Source organism: Nuphar pumila, chromosome 9, assembly GCF_984573655.1.
Source record: "Nuphar pumila chromosome 9, dmNupPumi1.hap1.1, whole genome shotgun sequence".
Classification (NCBI taxonomy): domain Eukaryota; kingdom Viridiplantae; phylum Streptophyta; class Magnoliopsida; order Nymphaeales; family Nymphaeaceae; genus Nuphar; species Nuphar pumila.
Window position 1 is genome coordinate 116,753,770 of NC_143257.1, and position 22,185 is coordinate 116,775,954.

General features: G+C 35.9%; 1 protein-coding gene across 4 annotated transcripts; it reads left to right on the top strand.

Annotated features, from left to right (window-relative positions):
• The first annotated feature begins 5,198 nt into the window (after positions 1–5,198).
• Positions 5,199–12,690, top strand: LOC149828999 (uncharacterized). Of its 4 annotated transcripts, none has more exons than XM_090017856.1 (9): positions 5,199–5,385; positions 6,253–6,831; positions 7,933–8,098; positions 8,173–8,223; positions 8,331–8,513; positions 8,666–8,783; positions 8,988–9,437; positions 9,507–9,811; positions 12,165–12,690. In XM_090017856.1, exons 2-9 carry the CDS (start codon positions 6,371–6,373, stop codon positions 12,528–12,530), a joined length of 2,100 nt encoding a protein of 699 aa, XP_089873982.1. In that variant the 5' UTR covers positions 5,199–5,385; positions 6,253–6,370; the 3' UTR covers positions 12,531–12,690. The 4 variants fall into 4 exon arrangements, with proteins under 4 accessions (XP_089873982.1, XP_089873983.1, XP_089873981.1 ...); XM_090017857.1 differs by adding an exon at positions 11,978–12,075 and having other exon boundaries at positions 8,988–9,811; positions 12,165–12,315; XM_090017855.1 differs by having other exon boundaries at positions 8,988–9,811.
• Positions 12,691–22,185: the final 9,495 nt, after the last annotated feature.

Genomic DNA, 22,185 nt, shown 5'->3' on the forward strand with positions numbered 1-22,185 from the left:
TTTCTTTATCTTTTCTTCTCTTCTTCATCCTCCTTCTTCTTCCTTTGCCTTTCTTTCTCTTCCTCGTCCGCCTTCTCCTTCCTTTGTCTTTCCTTCTCTTCCTCGTCCCCTTCTTTTCATTGCATTTTCTTCTCTTTCTCATCCTGAATCTACTTTATTTGTCTTTCCTCTTCCTTCTTCTTCAATTGTCTTTGTTTCTCTTCCTTCTCCTTCTTCTTTTTCAACTGCTTTTGCTTCTCTTCCTCCTCCTTCTTCTTCTTCAATTGCCTTTGTTTCTCTTCCTCTTTCTCCTTATTCTTCTTTTGCTTTTCCCTCTCCTCCTCTTCCTTCTTTTGCCTTCGCTTCTCTTCCTCCACTTTATTCTTCCTTTGCTTTTCCTCCTCCTCCTCATTCTTTTGCCTTCGCTTCTCTTCCTCCTTCTCCTTATTCTTTCTTTGCTTTTCTCTCTCCTTCTCCACCTTCTTTTGCCTTCGCTTCTCTTCCTCCTTCTCCTTATTCTTCCTTTGCTTTTTCCTCTCCTCCTCCTCCTCCTTTTGCCTTCGCTTCTCTTCCTCCTTCTCCTTATTCTTCCTTTGCTTTTCCCTCTCCTCCTCCTCCTCCTTTTGCCTTCGCTTATCTTCCTCCTTCTCATTATTTCTTTGCTTTCCCCTATCCTCCACCTTCTCCTTCTTTTGCCTTGATTTCCTTTGCTTTTTTTTATTATCCTCCTCTTTCCTTTTATTTTGCTTCTCTTCGTCATCTTTCTTCTTCTTTTTCATATGTACTTCTTACTCGTCATTCTTCGTTGGATTATCATCTTTAATATCTGACGGATTAGGCTTCGCTCTATACTTTATCGGTAATTTCTCCATTTCTTTATCATTCTCTATCTTCATTATTCTGTAGTACGCTTCTAATTGCTCATATAAAGCATATTGTTCAACGATTTCGTCAAGAGATTTTTTCGCTGACGATGAGGTATTTCTTTTCTTACGAATGTAAGCCATTGGTAACCTACACAACACAAAAACTCATCGAGACGACAACGAGTGCTCCGGCAAAAGAAGATGAAGCGTTATATTTTTTATGGAACGTTTAGGTGGAAATATTGGAAAAGCTCCTTTTATAGCTGAGGAGTTTAATGCTTATAGGACCCGCCAAAGATTTTTTGGCGGTTTAATTTTTATAATAAAAGATTTTATAATGACATCTTTGTCGGCCACAAAGATTTGCCTTTGTTACGAAAATATTGTCATAGTATAACGCAAATCGATGATCAAATATCATACAAATCGATATAAAAATTGTTGTTGATAGCTTATAAATCGATATACAGAATCAAGATAGAAATCGATATTTAGAATCAAAACAATATCTTAAATCGATATTAAGAATCAAAACAACATCTTAAATCGATATGAAAATTCTTATTGATATCTTAAAAATCGATATTTAGAATCAAAACAATGTCTTAAATCGATATTAAGAATCAAAACAATATCTTAAATCGATATTAAGAATCAACATAGAAATCGATATTAAGATTCAGAACATTATCTTAAATCGATTTGGAAATTCGTGTTGATATCTTAACAATCGATATTTAGAATCAAAACAATATCTTTAATCGATATTAAGAATCAAAACATCTTAAATCGATATGAAAATTTCTATTGATATCTTAAAAATTGATATTTAGAATCAAAACAATATCTTAAATCGATATTAAGAATCAAAACAATATCTTAAATCGATATTAAGAATCATCATAGAAATTGATATTAATCAATATTAAGATTCAAAACAATTTCTTAAATCGATTTAAAAATTCGTATTGATATCTTTAAAATCGATATTAAGAATCAGAACAATATCTTAAATCGATATTAAGAATCAAAACAACATCTTAAATCGATATAATATTTCCTATTGATATCTTAAAAATCGATATTTAAAATCAAAACAATATCTTAAATCGATATTAAGAATCAAAATAATATCTTAAATTGATATTAATAATCAGCATAAAAATTGATATTAAGATTCAAAACAATATCTTAAATTGATTTGAAAATTCATATTGATATCTTAAAAATCGATATTTAGAATCAAAACAATATCTTAAATCGATATTAATAATCAAAACAATATCTTAAGGGTTTAGGGTTTAGGTTTAGGTTTAGGGTTTAGGGTTAGGATTAGGGTTTTTAGGGTTTAGGGTTAGGGTTTAGGATTCAAGTTTTAGGGTTTTAGGGTTTCAGGTTTAGGGTTTTGGGTTAGGGTTTAGGCATTAGGGTTTAGGCATTAGGGTTTACGATTTAGGGTTTAGTTTAGGTTAGGGTTTAGGTTTAGGGTTTAGGGTTTAGAGTTTAGGGTTTAGGGTTAAAGGGTTTACGGTTAAAGGGTTTAAGGTTAATAGGGTTTAGGGTTCAGGGTTTATGGTTCAAGGTTCGGGTTTAGGCATTAGGGTTTACTGTTTAGTGTTTAGTAACATATTATGGGTTTAGGGTTAGGGTTTAGGTTTAGGGTTTATGGTCTAGGTTTAGGTTTAGGGTTCAAACATTAGGATTTACGGTTTAGTATTTAGTAATATATTATGGGTTTAGGGTTGGGGTTTAGTAAGATATTAAGGGTTTAGGGTTGGGGTTTAGTAAGATATTAAGGGTTTAGGGTTTAGAGTATAGGGTTAGGTATAGTAATATATTATGAGATATATGTACCGATTTGTAAAATATTAAGTGCTTTCTAGTGTCAATTTGTTAGATATTGTAGTATGTAATTAAAAATTATGCATAAGAAATTTACATTATAGCGATATGAGGTGACCATCTGTGTGTTCAAATTGTTGCTCGTTTAGTGATTTTTATGGAAAATGCTTCAAAGCTTCGTATCTGTAATTAAATAGTTGTCAAGTGAATCGTTAATCGTCAACAAGTATACATTGCTATTTTATCAAACGTATAAATCGTTCCTGCTTTAAACGTATAAATCGCTGCTTCAAACGTACAAATCAATGAGTAAATCGCAACCTTCATAAGTACATATCGTTGTAACATTTAGAATTCAACAGTAAACGTCGTTTCACATCCCGCTCGTTGTCAAAAATTGATATGCCTTGTGAGACCTGGATTCCGGATGACGATTTATGCAATGACGTATATGTCGGCCACAATGATTTGCCTTTGTATAGAAAATATTGGAATAGTATAACGCAAATCGTGATTGGTAAGCTATTATGCTAAATTTTCATATCGATTTGTAATATATTATGCGATATGTATATCGATTTGTAATATATTATGTGCTTGCTAGTGTCGATTTGTATTATGATATTGAAATGTGTGCGTACGACATTTACATTATTGCGCGATTGCGGTGGCGATTTGCGTATTCAAATCATTGTTCATTTAGCGATTAAAATTAAAATTGCTTCACAGCGTCATAGCTGTCATTAAATCGCTGTCACGTGAATTGCTATCGTCAACACACATATATATGCTAAGTCATTTCTTTAATTAACACGGTAAATAATAACTCGATGCATAGTATAGTGCGATGCAACTGAGGATTATGACAGATAAAATGAAGAATGATGTGCATGTAGATTTAATTTTGCATGGTCGGCAGAAAGAATCATTTTGCCTCATAAGTGCGCGTAGTTTTCATTCTCCTCCTCCTTCTTTCTTTGCTTTTCCTTCTCTTCGTCATCCTTCTTCTTCTTCTTCATTTTTAGTTCTTCCTCATATTTCTTTGTTTGATTTTCATCTTCAATATTTGATGGATCAGGTTCTGCATAATAAATATCCAACAATTTGTTCATGTCTTTTTCATGGTCAATGTTCATTATATTTTGGTACTTTATATAGCCCTCATATATATCGGATTAGCGGATGATTTCTCCAAGAGTCATCCCCTCCAACAGCGAAGGCTTTCTTGTCTTACGAATTATAGTCATTGCTAACCTGCACAACACATAAATTTAACCGCAAATCATTGTAGAAATCGAACCCTTCATAAGTACATATCATTGTAAATCATAAATCGCTATTGCATTAAATGTATAAATCATGAATCATAAATCGGCTAAATCGCTATTGCTTGAAACATATAAATCGTTGCTGCATTAAACAAATTGCTACTGCATTAATTGTATAAATCATTGTTAAATTCAAACTTACAAATCGTTGTAGAAATTTACCGCTCATAAGTACATATCATTGTAATGTTTGGCCTTCATAAGAACAAATCGTGCTAACTGTTTTTCAATGCTCAGAAGGTAGATAGGTACAAATCGATTTGTTTCAGTATAAAATAAAAATAAGTGTTATTTAGCATGAATAATATAACCAGTTGTAAGATTTAGCATTTAGATTATATAACAAAAATTGATTTGTTTACATAACGAAACCTTACATAAAACTCGCCGAAAGGACACAAGTTTTGTTAATCCGATAGTGGAAGAGAAACACTTAGAAAGTAGATGCAACCGATGGTGCCAACGGTGCTTCGACTACGCTCTGACGACAGTAGATGACGAAAATGGGTGATCCAGCGACAGTAGACAACCACAAAGGTGATCTCGTAGCAGCAAACAATGGCAAAAGGTGATCTCACAGCAGCAGACGACGTCAAAGGCTACGTCGTCAAAAAAAGCTCCTCTTATAGCAAATGGTGCATCGTCAAAAGGTAAGCCAGAACGTTTAGGGCGACATATTGCAAGGAGCTCTTGCTAAAGCAGAATCGTTTACTCATTAGGGCGAAGACGATGATGATTTTGTTTGAAGGATATTTTTGTCTTTTACTCAAAATATCATTTCATAACGCTAATGACGGAAAAGGGCACTTAAGTCTTTGCAAACACACTGAACTCCGTTGCTAGGGCTTATACCCGTGGCGCTCATTCAGACCCCGAGGAAGATGGAAGCGGATCAGGTCATGCTGAACATGAGCATTTTTTGAGCATTTTTTCTAGCTTGGCATCGTGGCCATCCGATTTGCATTTTAAAAAGCTCAAAAGTCAACAAAACCACATGGCATTAATCCAAAATGCAAACAGACGGCTCATGTTCAGCATGACCTGATCTGCGCCCGGGGAAGATATAGCCTGCTTCGATCTTAAGTTGATGATCAAGGTCACACCAAACCCCTTGTAATTTTTTTTCTCTTCCTCCCTCGCTTTCGCCTATAAATACTCTCTCTCTCTCTCTCTCGTTTGCTGCTAATAAACAAGAGACGACGTGCTATTCACTCTATCTCGCTCTCTCCGTCTCTCTCTCCCCCTTCTTGGATCTCCTTCCAGGACGCCAAACTAAGCGAAGACTATCTCATCGAGGGTGGAAGGCTCCGATCTCTCATCTCTGGACGATAATTCTGGCTTGGATTCGTCGATTCTTTAGGGTTTTCGCGGTAAAAACTCCCACCTTTTCTCTTCTTTCTTCTTTTTCGGATCAAGAATTCGAGATCTCGGATGGCTTAATGGAGAAATTTGAGATGCGGATCTATCGATTGATCGATTTTTTAGATCGTTGCTAAGATCTCGATGAAGCTTTCTTTCTGTCCTTTCTTTTTTCAATTCTTGTTCGTGCGATTTGGTGTTGAATAAAGAGGAGGAGATCAGTAGGTTAGGTTAGGGTTTTGTCTCTTGAACGAGCGACACCGATTTTGAATTTGATGTTTCATTTGCAAAGAGAAAGCTCAGATCTCGTGAAAAGGATTTCAGATTCGATGGGAAAAATTATGATTATTCGTTTAGTGATGGAATCTTCATCCATAAATTTGTCTGTTTTTTTTAGTTCTTCTTGTTTGTAATTGTACCCCGCCTGCACTTGTAAGAGACAATTAAAAAGTAACGGAATTTTCTTTTTTGATTCATTTTGATTGAGTTTCTTTGGGCCAATTTTAGCTTCTTGTTCTTTTACTCTCAAGATTTCCCCTTAAATGGAAGGGTCGATGATTTTTCTGATGTATGCATTGGTACAGTGACGCTATCTTGACTGAGAACTTGCCTAGGAAAAGAAAAGGAAAAGATCTGTTCTTACCACTTAGAAATTGAAGAGAGTAATAATAATTTTGTAACTCTAAGCAGTATCTAAAAGCAACGAGGGTGCTGCATTGTCAGTAATGTTCTCATCGGTTTCTGGGTTTTCATTTGATTGCAATAACCACTATTGGTTTGATCTGGCTCTGTGTGCTTTGATTTTTTCTCTCTCCTTATTCTACCCTCTTTTATTTATTGCAACTCTAAGTGACATTTCATGTGTCAAAAACGTGCAGATCTTGTGTGTGGAGAGGGGATTCAAAACTGTAGTCAATCTTTGAGAGTTCATTTGTGGTTTAAGGGTTGGTTGATAAAGGGTGCTTCCCGGTTGAGAAGGCACACCCCTTTCCGACTATGTGGAGATTCAAGCATTTCATGCCGAGGGAGCAGTCTGGTCTTGACGGCCGCACATTAGATATTGGGAATTTGAAGATACAGGTCCGAAATTCTATTGCTGAAGGTGGGTTCTCCTGCGTCTATCTTTCCCGTGATGTTCATTCTGGGAAGCAGTATGCCTTGAAACACATCATCTGCAATGATGAGGAGTCACTTGATCTTGTGAAGAAGGAGATTGATGTTATGAAGTTGCTGAAGGGGCATCCAAATGTGGTTACTCTCTATGCTCAGACGATTATGGATTTTGGACGTACAAAGGAGGCATTTCTAGTGATGGAGTTCTGCGAGAAGTTGCTAGTTAGTGTATTGGAGAATAGAGGAGCTGGTTTCTTTGAGGAGACGCAGATCCTTTTGATATTTAGGGATGTCTGTAATGCAGTTTTTGCGATGCATTGCCAGTCACCACCAATCGCCCATAGGTAAATTTTTCTTCCATGGTCTCAAATTAAAGGAACTTTCTGAGGCTGTTTGAGATGAGATAGAATACTAGCCTGACATGAATTGTGACATTTAGCTCTTCATTTGTCACTTTTATGACAGGACCATCTGTATAGATGCTTATTTAGGAAATTTTGATTTCATAATATGGGCATGTTTACAATCATTAAAGTACATCATTTCTCCAGCAAAGGTGGCAGAATTTTTTCCCCAGAAAGAGGAGTGGGAAAATTTCATGTGAATTTTTTTTGTTATTTTGCCATGAGAAAATTAATTACATGTTCACAAGTCACAACCCCTATGAAAAAGTTTTCACCTACAAAAAAAAATGACCTACTTTCTCAGCTACTCCCAGTGGGTGTGATGGTTGTGTACGTGCCCTAAATGTGGATCCTGAACTTGTGGAATTGCCTATGTATATCTGTAAGCCTATGTCACAGATGTCATTCTTGGAAATTTATCTGAAAGTATACCTACATTTCAAAAAAAAGGAGAGAGAAAAGCATCAGCTTATTGCATCAGCTAATTTCAATAAACAAAGGAAAACACTACATTGCTGAAGGAAAAAGTTGGGTGGTACCGTGGTACCATTATTGTAAATTCTGGGACCATATCAGGACTCAAAGTTTGGTGGATTTTATTTGCAAATTTTCATTTTAGAGAGCTCAATGAAAATTGCTTGAGGACATTTGTAACCGAATGCTTAAGAAAAAGAAAAAGTTCTCAGATAGAAAATTTCTCTACAAGGTGAACTGAATGATTAAATTTTGTTTGCAAGACATTGTTCAATTTGGCTGGAAATTAAATGTAAAACTTAAAAAGATAAATTAAAAAAAGAAAGAAAGATGTTTATCCTTTTCCTGGTTTGTAATCACTTCCAGCCCATATCAACCCTGACTGTATTGTCCATTTTGATAACCAATGGTAATAGTCACTTGATGCAATTGAAACAATTTGGAGCAAAATTTGTGTCCTCAGAAGAAGGGAGCAGAAATTTTAATCCTTATTCTACCACTGCAAATAAGTTGTTAGGCTGAAACATAGTTGTTCCTTCTTTGAGTGTCCTTATTTCACTTACGCAGGGACCTGAAAGCTGAGAATGTTTTATTGGGGCCTGATGGAGCATGGAAATTGTGTGATTTTGGTAGCACTTCAACCCAGCACAAGCGGTATGAAAGGCCTGAAGAGATGGGTATTGAAGAGGACAACATCAGGAAGCATACAACACCTGCATATAGAGCTCCTGAGGTTAGATCAAGAACTTTGCACGTCTTTCATGAAAGCGCTCAAATTGCTAAATTTTGTCTCTTGTTGCTTCGTAGATGTGGGATCTTTTCAGGAGAGAACTCATAAATGAGAAGGTTGATATCTGGGTGAGTTCATTTGCCTCTATCATTTATTTGACTTTCAGTTTTCCAATAATTGGGAAATGTGGAAAATTTGCCAACTTATGAACTTTGTTTTCTGTTGTGGATCTCAGGCTCTAGGATGCCTTTTGTACAGAATATGTTACTTTAAGTCTGCTTTTGATGGAGAATCCAAGCTGCAAATTTTGAACGGGAACTATCGGATTCCAGAGCTACCCAGATACAGTTCATTGGTGACGGATTTGATCAAGGACATGCTTCAAGCCATTCCGGATGCCCGACCAGACATCACGCAGGCAAGGGCTTTGCTTGATTGGACATTCATCTCGATGATAGTAGGTTAGTTTCTAGATTGTCGGTCTCTGTACTAGCCTTGGACGGTGAGGTCTGGGGCCAGAAGCTTGTTCCATTGTCCTCTGAACCCATTTGTTTGTGGTTCTTCTGATAGGTATGGTGTCGTGTTAATGAGCAGCTACCAATAGATTTGCAGAAAATGACTCCTGATAAGCCAGTGTCTGCAATTTCAACCGATGCGCATCAGAATATTGTTGATAGCAAAGATGAGGGTAACAATCTTAGTTTGCTATCTTTTTTTTTTGTTGGTTCAGTGTCAGATGCTGTTCAACTTTTTTTTTCAATATTTATAATCGTGGTTTTATGTCTCCTTCTCTTGTTGAAGAGAATATCCAAAATCTAATTCACAAATCTGAATGTTCTTGCTTGATTGGTTGGTTAGAAGATTCTAATCTGCTTTGGAATGGCATTGATAGGTATTCAAGTTCCTCAGAAGCGAACAACTCCCAGCAGAACTCCTCCCCCACCACCATCATATACGGAACAAGTTCATACCTCATCATCCATGCAAAGCAGTTCAAAGTCTACTGGAAGCAGTGGCCAGCTGGGTGCTTTCTGGTCCACTCTTCATGCTCAGGAGTCAAGTTCTTCCGATGAAAACGGTCCAAAGTTTGATGAAGATCCCTTTAAAATTAACACCATAAAAAGTAGCCAACAGAGTCCCCCAGAAAATAGATGCCATACTGTAGATAGTATTAGCCCTCCAAAGGAACACCACCCAAGAGCAGGAAACCATCTTAGGAGGAGTGCCCCTGGTAATGTACATAAAAAATATGATGATGGGCCTTCAGAGGGATATGAGATAAGATTTTTCTCGGAGAATGCTGATCATAGTTCTGATACTTCCAACAATTCCTCCTTTCCTGGTAATAAAGCAGCAAAATCTGAAAGCATAGGAACTTTTCATAATGAGACATTTGGTTCTTTCATTGCAGACTTTGATATCAATAAGTTGAACCCAGAGAGTGACAGATTGAGCAAAGAAAAACTGCAGGCAGAAGTGGGGAGGTTGAAAGAAGAACTGAAACAGGTGCATGCAGAGAAGGCAGAAATAGCATCCAAATATGAGAAACTGGCAGCTATTTGTCGTTCTCAGAGACAGGAGATCCAGGAGCTAAAACAATCTGTTTCATCTGGAAGTTGCTCACAGAACAAGGACTTTTTAAAGGCTTCTGGAGGATCGCAGGTGCAAGCACAACAAAGCCATAAGTCTTCTGAAAGTTGGCAGTCAAACAGTCAGGTATTAATTTCCTCCTGATTTTTCATTTCAAGCTATATTTTCTGATCACAATCCGTAAGTGTAACTTTTTTACTCTTTGCTAATGCACACTGTTAATTTCTAACCAGATTTTCACAAAGTAACTTCTATCTTTTTTATCAACTCCTCGAGTGAATTCCTTTGGAGGGTATCTGTGGATAGAGGGCAAATGAACAATGAACATATGCCATCATTTTCTTTATATTGTATTTTAAGATATCCATTTGCCTGTAACATTCCCTTTGGCTATAATGCCAGAATTGGAAGCAAGAAAACTTTTTATAGAAGAATTTTCACATGAAAAGCATGAGAAGTATGACAGAAAATTTTCTCCACCGATTCTGCACCTTTTTAGGTGGAGAAATTTTTTGTATGTATGAAAGGAAAATTGGAAAAAAATGTGAATCTATTCATTTCGTTTGGAATAGCATGGCAAGATTTCAATTTTCAATTTTTGTTGTTTTTTCCCTGCCTTTTTATGAAACCTAAGAGTCTATGGGAACTCAAATTAGTAAAGAAAATTTTCATTTATCATGCATAAACTTGTTTTCTTCACATTTTCTTGTGTCTATGCTGACCTCTAATCTACAAACACGTATTGCCAAAATTTTCAATGTAGTTTTTTGGTTTCTATGTAAAAGTTCTTTTAACTTTTATGTTCAGGTGTCTCTATGTTCTGTTTGTATGCCTTTTTGTTGGACACAAGATTTTGGTATTTTGTTGGTGTTCTTTTGTATCTAACCATCTGTGGTAGGAGGTGTAGTCACTTGTGTTTCACTATAAATTTTCAGGTTCTGGAATGGTATGAGTAGTTTGCTAGATATGGAATTTGCTATCTTTTAATTTGTCTAGTGGTCGTCTGCCTTATTCTTGTGTTTCTCGGGTCATTCATGTATAATTGACATCAGCAGATGACTGTTGGTTGTGGAAATTATGGGAAATTAACTGAATCTTGGTTGATTTTGCTCTTAGATGAAAAAGAAAAAGCCCATAATCTTCTTTGAAATCTGTACAGTATGCCTTGCTTTGATTTTTATTTATCTTATTTTGACATTTTTATGATATTTAGTGACAGGGCCTGATTAGATTGCTCGGCAAAGTCATTAGCTCTTGCTAATTCTTCACGTTTTATGCTTTAAAAGCTTGACGTGTTTTGTTGCCATGGCAATTTCTATATGCTGAGTTGTGGAATTTACTGCAAAATAAAAGTTGTGTTTTGAAGGTTGTGAATTATTATCCATACTTAATATTGACCAATCTTTTATGTTTCTAAAAGTCTCAAATTTTGTTTCACGATCTGGCTTCTGCTAGCAAGGGTTACTTTTATAATTTAAGAAAAAGTAAGCAGATGTCATACTGATAATATTTTATCTAAAATTATTGTTTCCTTCCTCCCATCCTTCAAGGGTTTTGCATTGCAATCTTTAATCCCAGGTTGATATTTATACCAATTTTTTTCTCTAACTGTCATATTTGGTATCCATAAGCCCTCAACAGAGAATTTTTCTCGTCCAGATACATTTCTTTCTTCAAATACTAATCCATTTCTCTAATTGCTTTTCCCTGCATGTCAAACCCTGCGTCCTTCTCAGACCCAAGGGGTTTGGCATAGTGGGATGGGGCCTAGACCGTTTGACGGGCAGTCTAGGTTCAAGTCCCATGGGCGTCACGCCCTTGCATAAACTGAAACTTGGCGACTCCCTGGAGTCGAGGGGTAATCCCTCAGAGTTGTACGCCGGCATGGAAAGAGACCGTTAGTATGGCAGGCTGAGCCAGCGCGGCTAGGTCTCTGCACCTGGGGCAGTTTCTCCGAGTAAAAAAAAAACCTGCGGCCTCCAAGTTCTCTACTCCATGTATCAAGTTCTGTAGTCCCTGTACTTGTCACTTATAGGCACATTACATGTCTATCTTTTTATCCTCGTTTTGTTCATTACCTTTGAACAGATCCTGATTAATGTGTTTATATTTCAAGAGCTTGTAAGCTAGTTTTGGACGTCTCCCTCTCTCTCTCTCTCTCTTGCTTGACTTTTTCGAAATCAATCTGCTTCTTCGGAAAGCCCTTCTGAATATTTTACACCAATAAATGGCAGCCGGGCTTGAGTTTTTTTTCTTTTTCCTACTTTTAAATTGATATCTTCGTTTCTGCAGTTGTCAATGGGAAAGCCACATGTTGTATTTGTTGGACTGCCTTCAATCTGTGCTTTTACACCAATTAGCAGGTTTTAACCTGTAATGATAGAAAAAAGGTTGAATGCAATGTAGGGGATTATGCTTTGTGCTTCTTTCCTTTAAAATGTTTCAGCCACTCAATGTACATGTTTTTAGCGTTTGACAGCCAAGGGATAAGATAGAAGGAGCTATTTGGGACCTTCAGCAAGGCATGATAGCAAACAGTTCGTCAACCACAGACTCCCCTGAATCCACAGTTTGGCATGCCTTTTCTGACAATCAAGACAATCAGCCTGCACCAAAATTTAATCCCAAAATGTCTGTCCGCACAACAAGCAGAGGTGCCAACGGTAAAACTGTGAAGTCGGCAGATGCATGTGGCTTCAGTGAGGATCATTTTATGGCGACCCCTGGATATTCACAGCCATCCAAGACTTCAACCCAAAGAAATTCTCAGTGCTTCAGCCGTGCTGGGACAGCAACAGAAAGTAGCAGCAGCAGCACTCATCCTGCAGGTTGGGCTGGTTTCTAGATGCATGTTTATGGATTGACCCACTGGCCAAATGCAGCTACTCAAGTGCTTCTATGTTTTTCAGCAATGCTGGACCTGCAAGGAAGTATGCACTCTCAGTTTTTTATAATACTTATATATATGTTAATAAACAGATCATGGTATTCTTCATTTGGATGAATCTTCGTGTGCTCTTGCTGATCCTATAGCTTTGAGTTGTTTCACCACGCAGTCTGCTTTTCCGAGTTTTCTAAGTACTTGTGTTGTAAAAAAGGGAGAGATAAGTAAATAGGAGGAAAGATGTGCACCTTTTCTTCATGTGCTTAGATGTGGGCCACGTAAGACAGGGTGGGGGTTTTCCCTCGCTTCGGCAAGAGTTTCTGGTCATAACAATATATATATATATATATATATATATATATATATATGTTCTTCTATGCTCACATGCCTATCCTTAAGAGGATGTCTATGAATTGAACTCAATTCATCATTGATCTGATTCTACTGAGACTTGGACCCCATAAAGGTTGTCCCCGTTTTTCAAATCATGTTAGCGTGCTTTTACAATCTTGTGTTGGCTTCTTGGGCCCTTACTACTATAGAACAATGGGCAGAATTTAAATTTAAATAGGTTTTCTTTTTTTGGCAGAGTATATCAAATCTTGCTAAGGCTGTCAATGAGTTAGTTGGATCTCTCCCAAATCCATATTTTTCTGGTATGATGAACAGGGTACAAAACCTGAATAAAAAACAGATTAGTGTGGTATGCAACTTTTACAAACAAATCGGATATAAAATTGTTAGTAGTTGAGGTTTAGAAAGAATAACTTGTTTCAAAAAAGGGTTAAGATTTGTACCCAACAAGGGATTTTTTGCAGGTTTCACGAGGTTCACATAATAATATTTGCCAACATCTTGCCAAACTTGAACATCGTAACTCCGCAAATGCTTGACTAAGTACGCATAAAAATATATGTCAACATTCTGTTAAACTCTAACCTCGAAACTTCGCAAATATTATATTAAGTGTACATATATATTAGAAGTTTGCATAAAAATAGGTGCTAACATCCGGTTAAAGTCCAACCTTGTAACCTCACAACTAAGTGCACATATATGTAAGAAGTTTGCATAAAATAGGTGTGAACGTTTTCAAACCTTGAAATTTTACCAATATTTGAATAAGTTCGTATATACCTCAGAAGTTTGCATAAAATTAATTGTGTTAAACTGAACTTCGAAACTTCGCAAATATTAAACTAAGTGCGCTTATACCTCATGAAGTTTGCACTCCTTAACAATTGGGTATAAATATTTTCACAAAATTTTTTTAGGGTTCTTTGTGATCTTCAACTAGTGGTCCCCAACATGCTTTCCGCCAATAACATTTTCAACAACTATTTTTGGCGGCACTTTATTTTGGAGTATTTTGAAATCATTGACGGCTATTTTTTTTTAGTAAGCACATCTTTAACTCAACAACCAGTTTTTTTTTTTGAAACAATATTTTTTTTATTTGTTTCAATGATTCGCATGCCATTATCCTCTAGTTGTGTTGTTTATATGTTGCATATCTTATATGATAAACATGGTATGTTGGGGACACTATTTGATTTTCTTTGTTATTTCTTTAACGATTCGGGTTTTTGCATTGTCAATATGTTATTCTGAATGTTTTTTACAATGCTTTTTCAATAGTCTATGTATCATATTTCTTTTGGTTGCTTGTTTACCTATATTTTTTTGTTTTATTATTGTAAATTTTTTTGAAGTTGTTTAATATAATATAACCACTGATAAGACTATGTCGGAAGGGTTTACACCCACATAATATTCTATTGTTGGAGCATAGCATAAAAAGCTAAAAAAGAAAAATTATGAACTAGGTCATTTTGTAAACTATGAAACATGGAGCTTGCTCGACACGTGGATAGAGAGGGAGCCATATCCACTGCCAAGAGTTTTGGTGTCAGACATTTTCAACAAAAAAAGCACCCTCCATAAACCCAAAAGTTTGTACTCAAACAATCAACAACAAACACAAAAAATGTTAGGCAAAACCTAAGGTTGAGGTTAATGTGCAAGGTCCAAGGGAGTGGTTGCTGCAGGAAATTCTAGGCAATCATTAATAGTTATAACATGAAACAATTTGTATTTGTGTATTCTAATTAGATAAAGATAAAATCTCTTCATGCCTACTTATGTGTATTTTCTCGTTGAATTATGTATATGTGAAATATGTAACATTTAGGATAACTAGATTGTTAAAATGTTATATTTATATGTGTGTAATTTAATGATTAATTTGACTGATTTCAACAAAATTAATTGTGATTGCAAGATTCATAGCAAAAAGATTCAGAAAATCCAACATCTCGCACTTACCAATTCTAATAGTTTCAAGCCCATAAATGTTTTCTAACACTAACCGAGGATATGAAAGAAATGTTTCATGGGATGCATTTACGATAATTCTTAGAGATCACACCATGAAACATCAGTCACCCCTTTTAGAGGCCGTTATTCAGTTCTGAAATCTGGCAATTAATACATTTAGGTTCGAAGATCTTGAGATAACCATCACGTTGGAGGATGTGACACGAATCACCAGATTTAAGTATCATGAAAACGCCAGTGAACGGACATTGGTGGGCAAAATTCAAACACTGATGTAAGTTTTTTTGTAAAGTAAAGGATGATGTGTTTGATGAAAAAAGGTTGAAGCTATCGTGACTAAGGAACAGATATGACCCCAACAATAGGAGGACAATAAAGGAAAAGCTATTGTATTGAAGAGAAGGGCGGTAGTAGATTAGACAACGAAGTGAGAACATTATTGCTCTACTTCTTTGAAACATGCTTATTCATCGATATTGGTGTGCAGTTGATTCATATATCGTAGATCCAATTTTTGTAAGACATGAATCACGTCGATGAATATGCTCTCATTTGCACACCTACACGCAAGATTGACTAGTGTGAGGAGTGAAAGAAAAAATATCGATAGGGTATTGTCCTGGTTTGAGGTATTTATTTCTTCGTTGTACAATAGGGCTTTTGATTTATGTTCAGCTCGATGATTGATGATTGGCATCTAAAATTATGTCCCAACCGAATGGACCTTTGAAAAACACCCAGAAATTGCAAAGCGAAGGAATTTGACTGCTCTGAACCCTGCTATGTGAGGTGAGTTCCGCTCGACCTTTCGTATGTTCGGTCGCCTGCAGAGAGGGGGTGGGCTGCCCTTAAGCAAGTTGGTGATGGTGTTGGAACCCAATTCAAGTGAGTTACCCAGACTTCAGAAAACCCAACAATGTTTTTCCCTAATGAAACTCATTAGCTGGAAGACCAAGATTATGGAGGAGGATACCCTACAAGGCATTCGTTTCGAATTTTCCCAGCTATGTAATAGTGGGGATTTTTGAATCCTCACATTCCAGTCGCATCCTTTGCTTGTGGCACGCCCAACAGGTTCAAGTGGAGGTTCTTTGGCATTCCAACCAGGTTATGACTGTGCTAGTTGACAATGGTGCGGGCATTGTTGTTGCCTCTGGTGTCTTCAGAAGTAACAACTACCTTGAGCGTCAAGTCCCATGGCAGATCCCCTACCAACATCAACTTGATTCTCTCTGGTTGGTCATGGGAGATTGGAATGCCACTCGTTCCCTTTCTGAATGGTGGGGATCATCGTCTCACCATCTAGGAGCAGAGGACTTCAACCAATTCATTAGTGGGGTTGTTCTTATGGAGCTAGAAGATCCTGTATGTAAGTTTACTTGACATAACAAGCAACTCAGGCCTAGATTTCGAGCGAGCAAGTTAGATCAATGCTTCATGAATGACTATTGGCTTCTCAAATACTCGACTACCTCTATTATGGCTCTCCCAAAATCTGTTTCAAATCATAATGCTCTCTTGGTGCTGGCCAATATTCGTTCTTCCACTCTTCGACCTTTCAAATATTTTTCATTGCAGGCTTCTCTCCCGAACTGCTATGAGGTGGTGAACCGAGCTTGGTCCACCTGTGTACAAGGCTGTCCTATGTATCTGGTTGTGACCAAATTGTCTACCGTGCGTCGTCGTCTAAAGGAATGGAGAAAGCAGGTCATTGGTGACCTTCAAGTGCGCGAATGGTGCATCAATGCAGCTATTTCCAACTTGCATGACCAAGTGGATTTGGGCAGCCTGCCAGCTATTGAGAAGGAATCCAACCTTCAAGATGAATTAGCAGATATCCTTCGTCTGGAGGAAGCTCATTGGCGCCAAAAATCTAGGTGTTGATGGTTAAGAGAGGGAGACCGTAACTCTCATTTTTCCACCTTCTAGCTAATAAAAACTTGCAAAGCAAATACAGTGCCTTCAAAGGAATAGACGACTCATGTGTGTCAGACAGAGAGGCCATTTTTAAAGAAGCACCAGATTTCTTTTCTAGTCTCTTCACTAAAACTGATGTTCTCACAAGTGGGGTTGAAGGTCCTGTGGAACCTGGTGTTGGCCTAGAAGAAAATATTTATCTTCTTGATCTTGGTCACAGATGAGGAAGTCTGTAAAGCCATTTTTGATCTCGATGGTGACAATGCTCTGGGTCCTGATGGCTTCCAAGACAGTTTCTTTTATCTTCTGGTTTATTATTGCTAAAGATGTGTGGCTATTAAGGATTTTTTTTTGCCAAAGGAAAAATCCTTTCGTGCATCAATGCTACTCACATCATTCTGATTCCAAAAGAAGAGGGAGCTCACTCTCTTTCAAAGTTCAGACCTATTAGCTTCTGTAATGTTCTTTATAAGATCATTACCAAGATAATGGTCACCCGCATGCCCACAAATTCTTTTGAAGAACTGCCCAACCCAATTTGGTAAGACACGCTACATTGTGTTCTCCCAAGGGTTTAATCCCCAAACCTTCCTCTTCTTTGGATCTGCACACCATGTCTCAGGCCACTAAGTGGATATGCCAATTGGGTGGTGCATCATACTGTAGGAATTGTTTCATGATTTTCTCCAGTTGGGCAATCACAGAGAAAGAAACAAGGCATCAAGTAAATAAGGATGAAAGAACTGACTTAATAAGGGTTAACCTTCCTGCCATAGACAATCTCCTGCAACTCCAACTCTTAAGCTTTTTCCTGAACTTGGTTATCAGAGGATCATAGTGATTCTTCTTCAGTCAGCCTTTGAAAAGAGGCATACCTAGATAGGTGATAGGGAGGGAGACTCTTTGCCAACTGCACAAATTGGCAATATGATGCATATGATCAACCGACAAATTAAAAGGGATAAATAAAGATTTACTCAGACTAACCACCAGTCCCGATTTAGCATCAAAATCTTTGATAATGTCTAGGAAATTATGAACCGACTGCTCTTTATCTCTAAAAAAAAAATAATGCATCATCAGCGAATAAAGAGGACTCCAGCATAAACCCTTGAATGAAATTATGGGCAATAAGGTGTTTCCCTTCCGCTTGATGAAGTCTTTGACTTAATCCCTTCATGACCAGCAGAAAAAGAACAAGATTATATTTGAGGGCAAAAACTTCAATATCCAGCACATTCAAAAGTTATCTTTTCAGGTTGTTCGTGAACATGTTATGCTCATTTGAGGCAATATGGACCATTTGGTCCTATAGAGGTGGCGTAATGCTGGCCAATGGGATCCACCTCCTGCTCAACGGTTAAAGATTCACATCTACCACAGCAGATGGCAAATAGGGTATGTTCTGTGATTCTCAGGGTCGGTTTGTATCAGTCGGTTGGATGATTGTTAGATCCAGTCTTATTGAAAGGGGGGTTACAAGGATGGGTGAGAATATTGAATCTCATTTCTGATTCATCACTTATTATTATTGAAACCTCGAGAAGAGATTAGGTAGATCTCATCGACAGAGGCATGGAAGGAAGAGGCTAATGTCCACATGCAGCTCTTGATTCATCGTTTATGGTCATTTGACAGAAGTTTAGTCCGGTTTACTCCGATTGAGTTTAATGTTCTTGCGAGATCTCTTGCTATATTGGCCACCATGGAGGTCGACAAACAATTGTGTAACATGAACCCTGACTGAGTTCCCTCAATGTAAATCTGTTACTATTTTCCTAATAAACATGTAGGATCTGCCTAACCCCAGCTTTCTACGTCGAAACAGAATGTGGAAAAGGATCTCATTCAATGGGAACCCAAACATAGATCCAACATAAAACACCGATTTCTCATCTGAATCCAATTATTAGAAAATATATATATATATATATATATATATATATATATATATATATATATATATATATATATATATATATATATATATATATAGACACACACACGAATGAAAACCTACCCAATGAAAAACCCTCCCAAACCTACCCAGTGGATATTTTATTGGATTTTTGGTATTTTTTTCAATATTCCGACTGTACAGATGTGATCTCTATGCTTGTTTTTATAGGAATCAGATCTTGGAGCATTTGATTCCGATGCATGGATAGGTTTTTATAAGTTTCACCAATGGGGGCTCGGCTTGTCTGGCAGGAGCAGTTAGTGCATGTCACCTTGTGTTGGGACATTGCAAGTTCGAACCCCAAATGGTATGGTTGTATAATTGGTAGGGGTATGCCTAACCCCAGTTTTCTCTTTAAGAACAAAGTTTCAATATCATTTTTTTTATCCAAAATTCATGATTCAAGTATCGATTTTTAGTAAATCAATCATGTTGAATACATCTATACATAATACCAAAATATTTTCATTGGTAGTTTGGGACCATTTTGATTGGGGAGGTTTTAATTCCTCTATATAAATATATAGATAGAGCGATTAGAAAGCTATGTCACATAGACGCACCAATTTGTCCTAGTGTCCCTGATGACATGATGGGACATGCAAATTTATTTAAAAAACGATCATACTGTACGGACGTGATTTTTTAAAAAATCCTATAATTTTTTATATTCTCTCAATGTCCAAAATCATAATTATTAGGCATCCGTAAAACACTTTTACCCTTTGCAACTACGAATTTAGGCATTTTTACAATAAAATTGTATCACCCGTTGAATATGTTCAACACCCATTTAAATCCAAAATTGTAAGTTTTTTTATGTGAATTTAGACCTCACTAACTCGCATAAATTTATTTGTGAAATCTTGGTAAAAATGCAACCACCAAAATCGTAAATATCATACTCTTTTGCATATATTTCAAATTTTGTACAAATATATTTGCAAAACTCCACTTACCACTAATTTTGCAAATATCTTACTTTTTGCATATAATTTTAAAAATTGCATAAATTTATGCACGAAAATGCACTTACCACTAACCACTAAATTTGTAAATATCTTACTTATTCGCAAATATCTTATTTATTTGCATACACGACACAAATATCCATTTTACGAAACCTCATTAAATTAGGAAATATCTTACTTATTCGCATATACTACATGTTCTTGCATAACATAATTTGTGAATCACCTTAGATTGCAAATATCTTACATAACTATTTGTGAAAGAATGACACATATGTGATATTGCTTATTTGTTGTAAAATATTTTCTTGAATCATATATAAACCCGTTGTGGTCCCCAACATAATTATTTTCGCATAATCTAGGGTTTATTTTTTGTCTTTTGTCTCCAACTAGTGATCCCCAACCTGCTTTCCTTCTGGCAACTATTTTCATCAAATATTTTTGGCAACTATTTTCCTCCACTATTCATCAGAGGCATTTCATAGTTGAATCATCAACAACGTGTTTTTCTAGTAAGCACAGTGTGCCATTTTGTTTAACGGTTGAATTAAACATTGTTCTATTTTATACAACGGTTGAATAACACATTATTTCATTTGTTTAATAATTGAATTAAATATTGTTCTATTTTGTTTAATGATTGAATGAAATAATGCATTTTATTTATTTTTTAATGTTTTTTGAAACACAAATATGTTGTTTGCTTTTTGCAATGCTTGTTCAATATTTCATGTATTGTTATTGTAGGAAAATTTGAATTTGTTTATTAATACAATATAGCCAATATGAAGAAGATTGTGTTGAAGGGGACCACACCCACATGATCTAAAAATTTTCAAGCACAACAACAAAAGCCAACGAAGAACTATAAGCAGGTTCATCCTAATAATTTGGAAGCACGACTTAGTGTGCATAAGTGGGTAGAGAGGGAGTCACATCCATTGCCAAAAATGTGGGTGACCGATGTTTTTTCACAAAAAATACACCATCAATAATCACACACAGTTGTGTTCAAGTAGTGAGTTAAAAAAAAAAAACTGAATTATCGTACAGAAAGTGGCCTGTATATAAGGCAAAATGTGTAAAAAAAGTTAAGCAGTTTGTGGGCACAATATTATCTTTCATCTTGAAAGCATCTAAGGATGAGGAGGGTGACCCATTGGCTGACGATGAAGTTGTTGCTAACCTTAATGTCCGAAAAAATGAAGCTGAAGATGCGGCCACCTGTAGTGGCAGTGGTGAGAGGGTGAATGAAGTACTTGACCAAGGGGCTAAGGTTAATGTGGAACATCCTTAGGAAGTAAATGTAAGTGAGGGTCATGTAGTTGGGTAGGATGTGAACATCATTGAGGAGTTTGATGTTGCTCTCCATGCACAGGAGAAAGTGTATACTCCAATGAAAAGGTCACAACGGGAAAAAATGTCTGGTGCTCGTGAACAAGTAAATATTCATTGCTATTAACTGATTTTATTTATTAAATTGATATATATATATATTGCTACAATACATGAATGCAATTGATTAGTTTATCATGTATGCATGCAATTCATTATATATATTGCTATTACTTATTCTAATTTATTGTTTTTATTGATTAAATTGATATATATATATATATATATATATATATATATATATACATACATTAATGCAATTGATTAGTATATCATGTATGTCTACAAAATATAGAAATTCACTCTAATTGATTGATTTCATAGATTAAATTGATATATATATATATATATATATATTGTTGTTATATATGAATGCAATGGATTAGTTTGTCACACATGTGTGTAAAATACAGAAATTCATTCTAATTGATTAATTTCATTGATTAAATTGATATATATATATATATATATATATATATATATATATATATATATATATATATATTGCTACTATACATGAATGCGATTGATTAGTTTGTCATGTACGTGTGAAAAATATAAAAATTCATTAAAATTGACTGATTTAAGTAAAATAATTTCGATTGCAGTATTTTCATCCAATTGATTCAGAAGAGCTAACATCATGCATACACTGGTTCTATTAGAACCATGTATACCAATGATTTTTAACATTAACAAAGAAAGCAAATGAGTTATTGTATCGAATGTATTTTCACATATTCTTAGGGATCATACTATGGAACATCAGTCAACACCTTTTAGAGCTCGTTGTGCAGTTTTGGAATCCGACAAGTCATTTGTTTGCTATTCATTTGTATATAATGTCATTAATTGAATGTTTAAATGATTTGAATATAAAACTAAACCCATTGTTGAATGTTCAAATGATTTGAATGTTGAAACTGAAAGTCTATTGAATGATTTGTATATAACATCATTGTTTATATGTTTTCAAATCATTTGATTGTTTAATTGTTTTGAATATCTATTTGCTTATATTCGCCGTTATTTG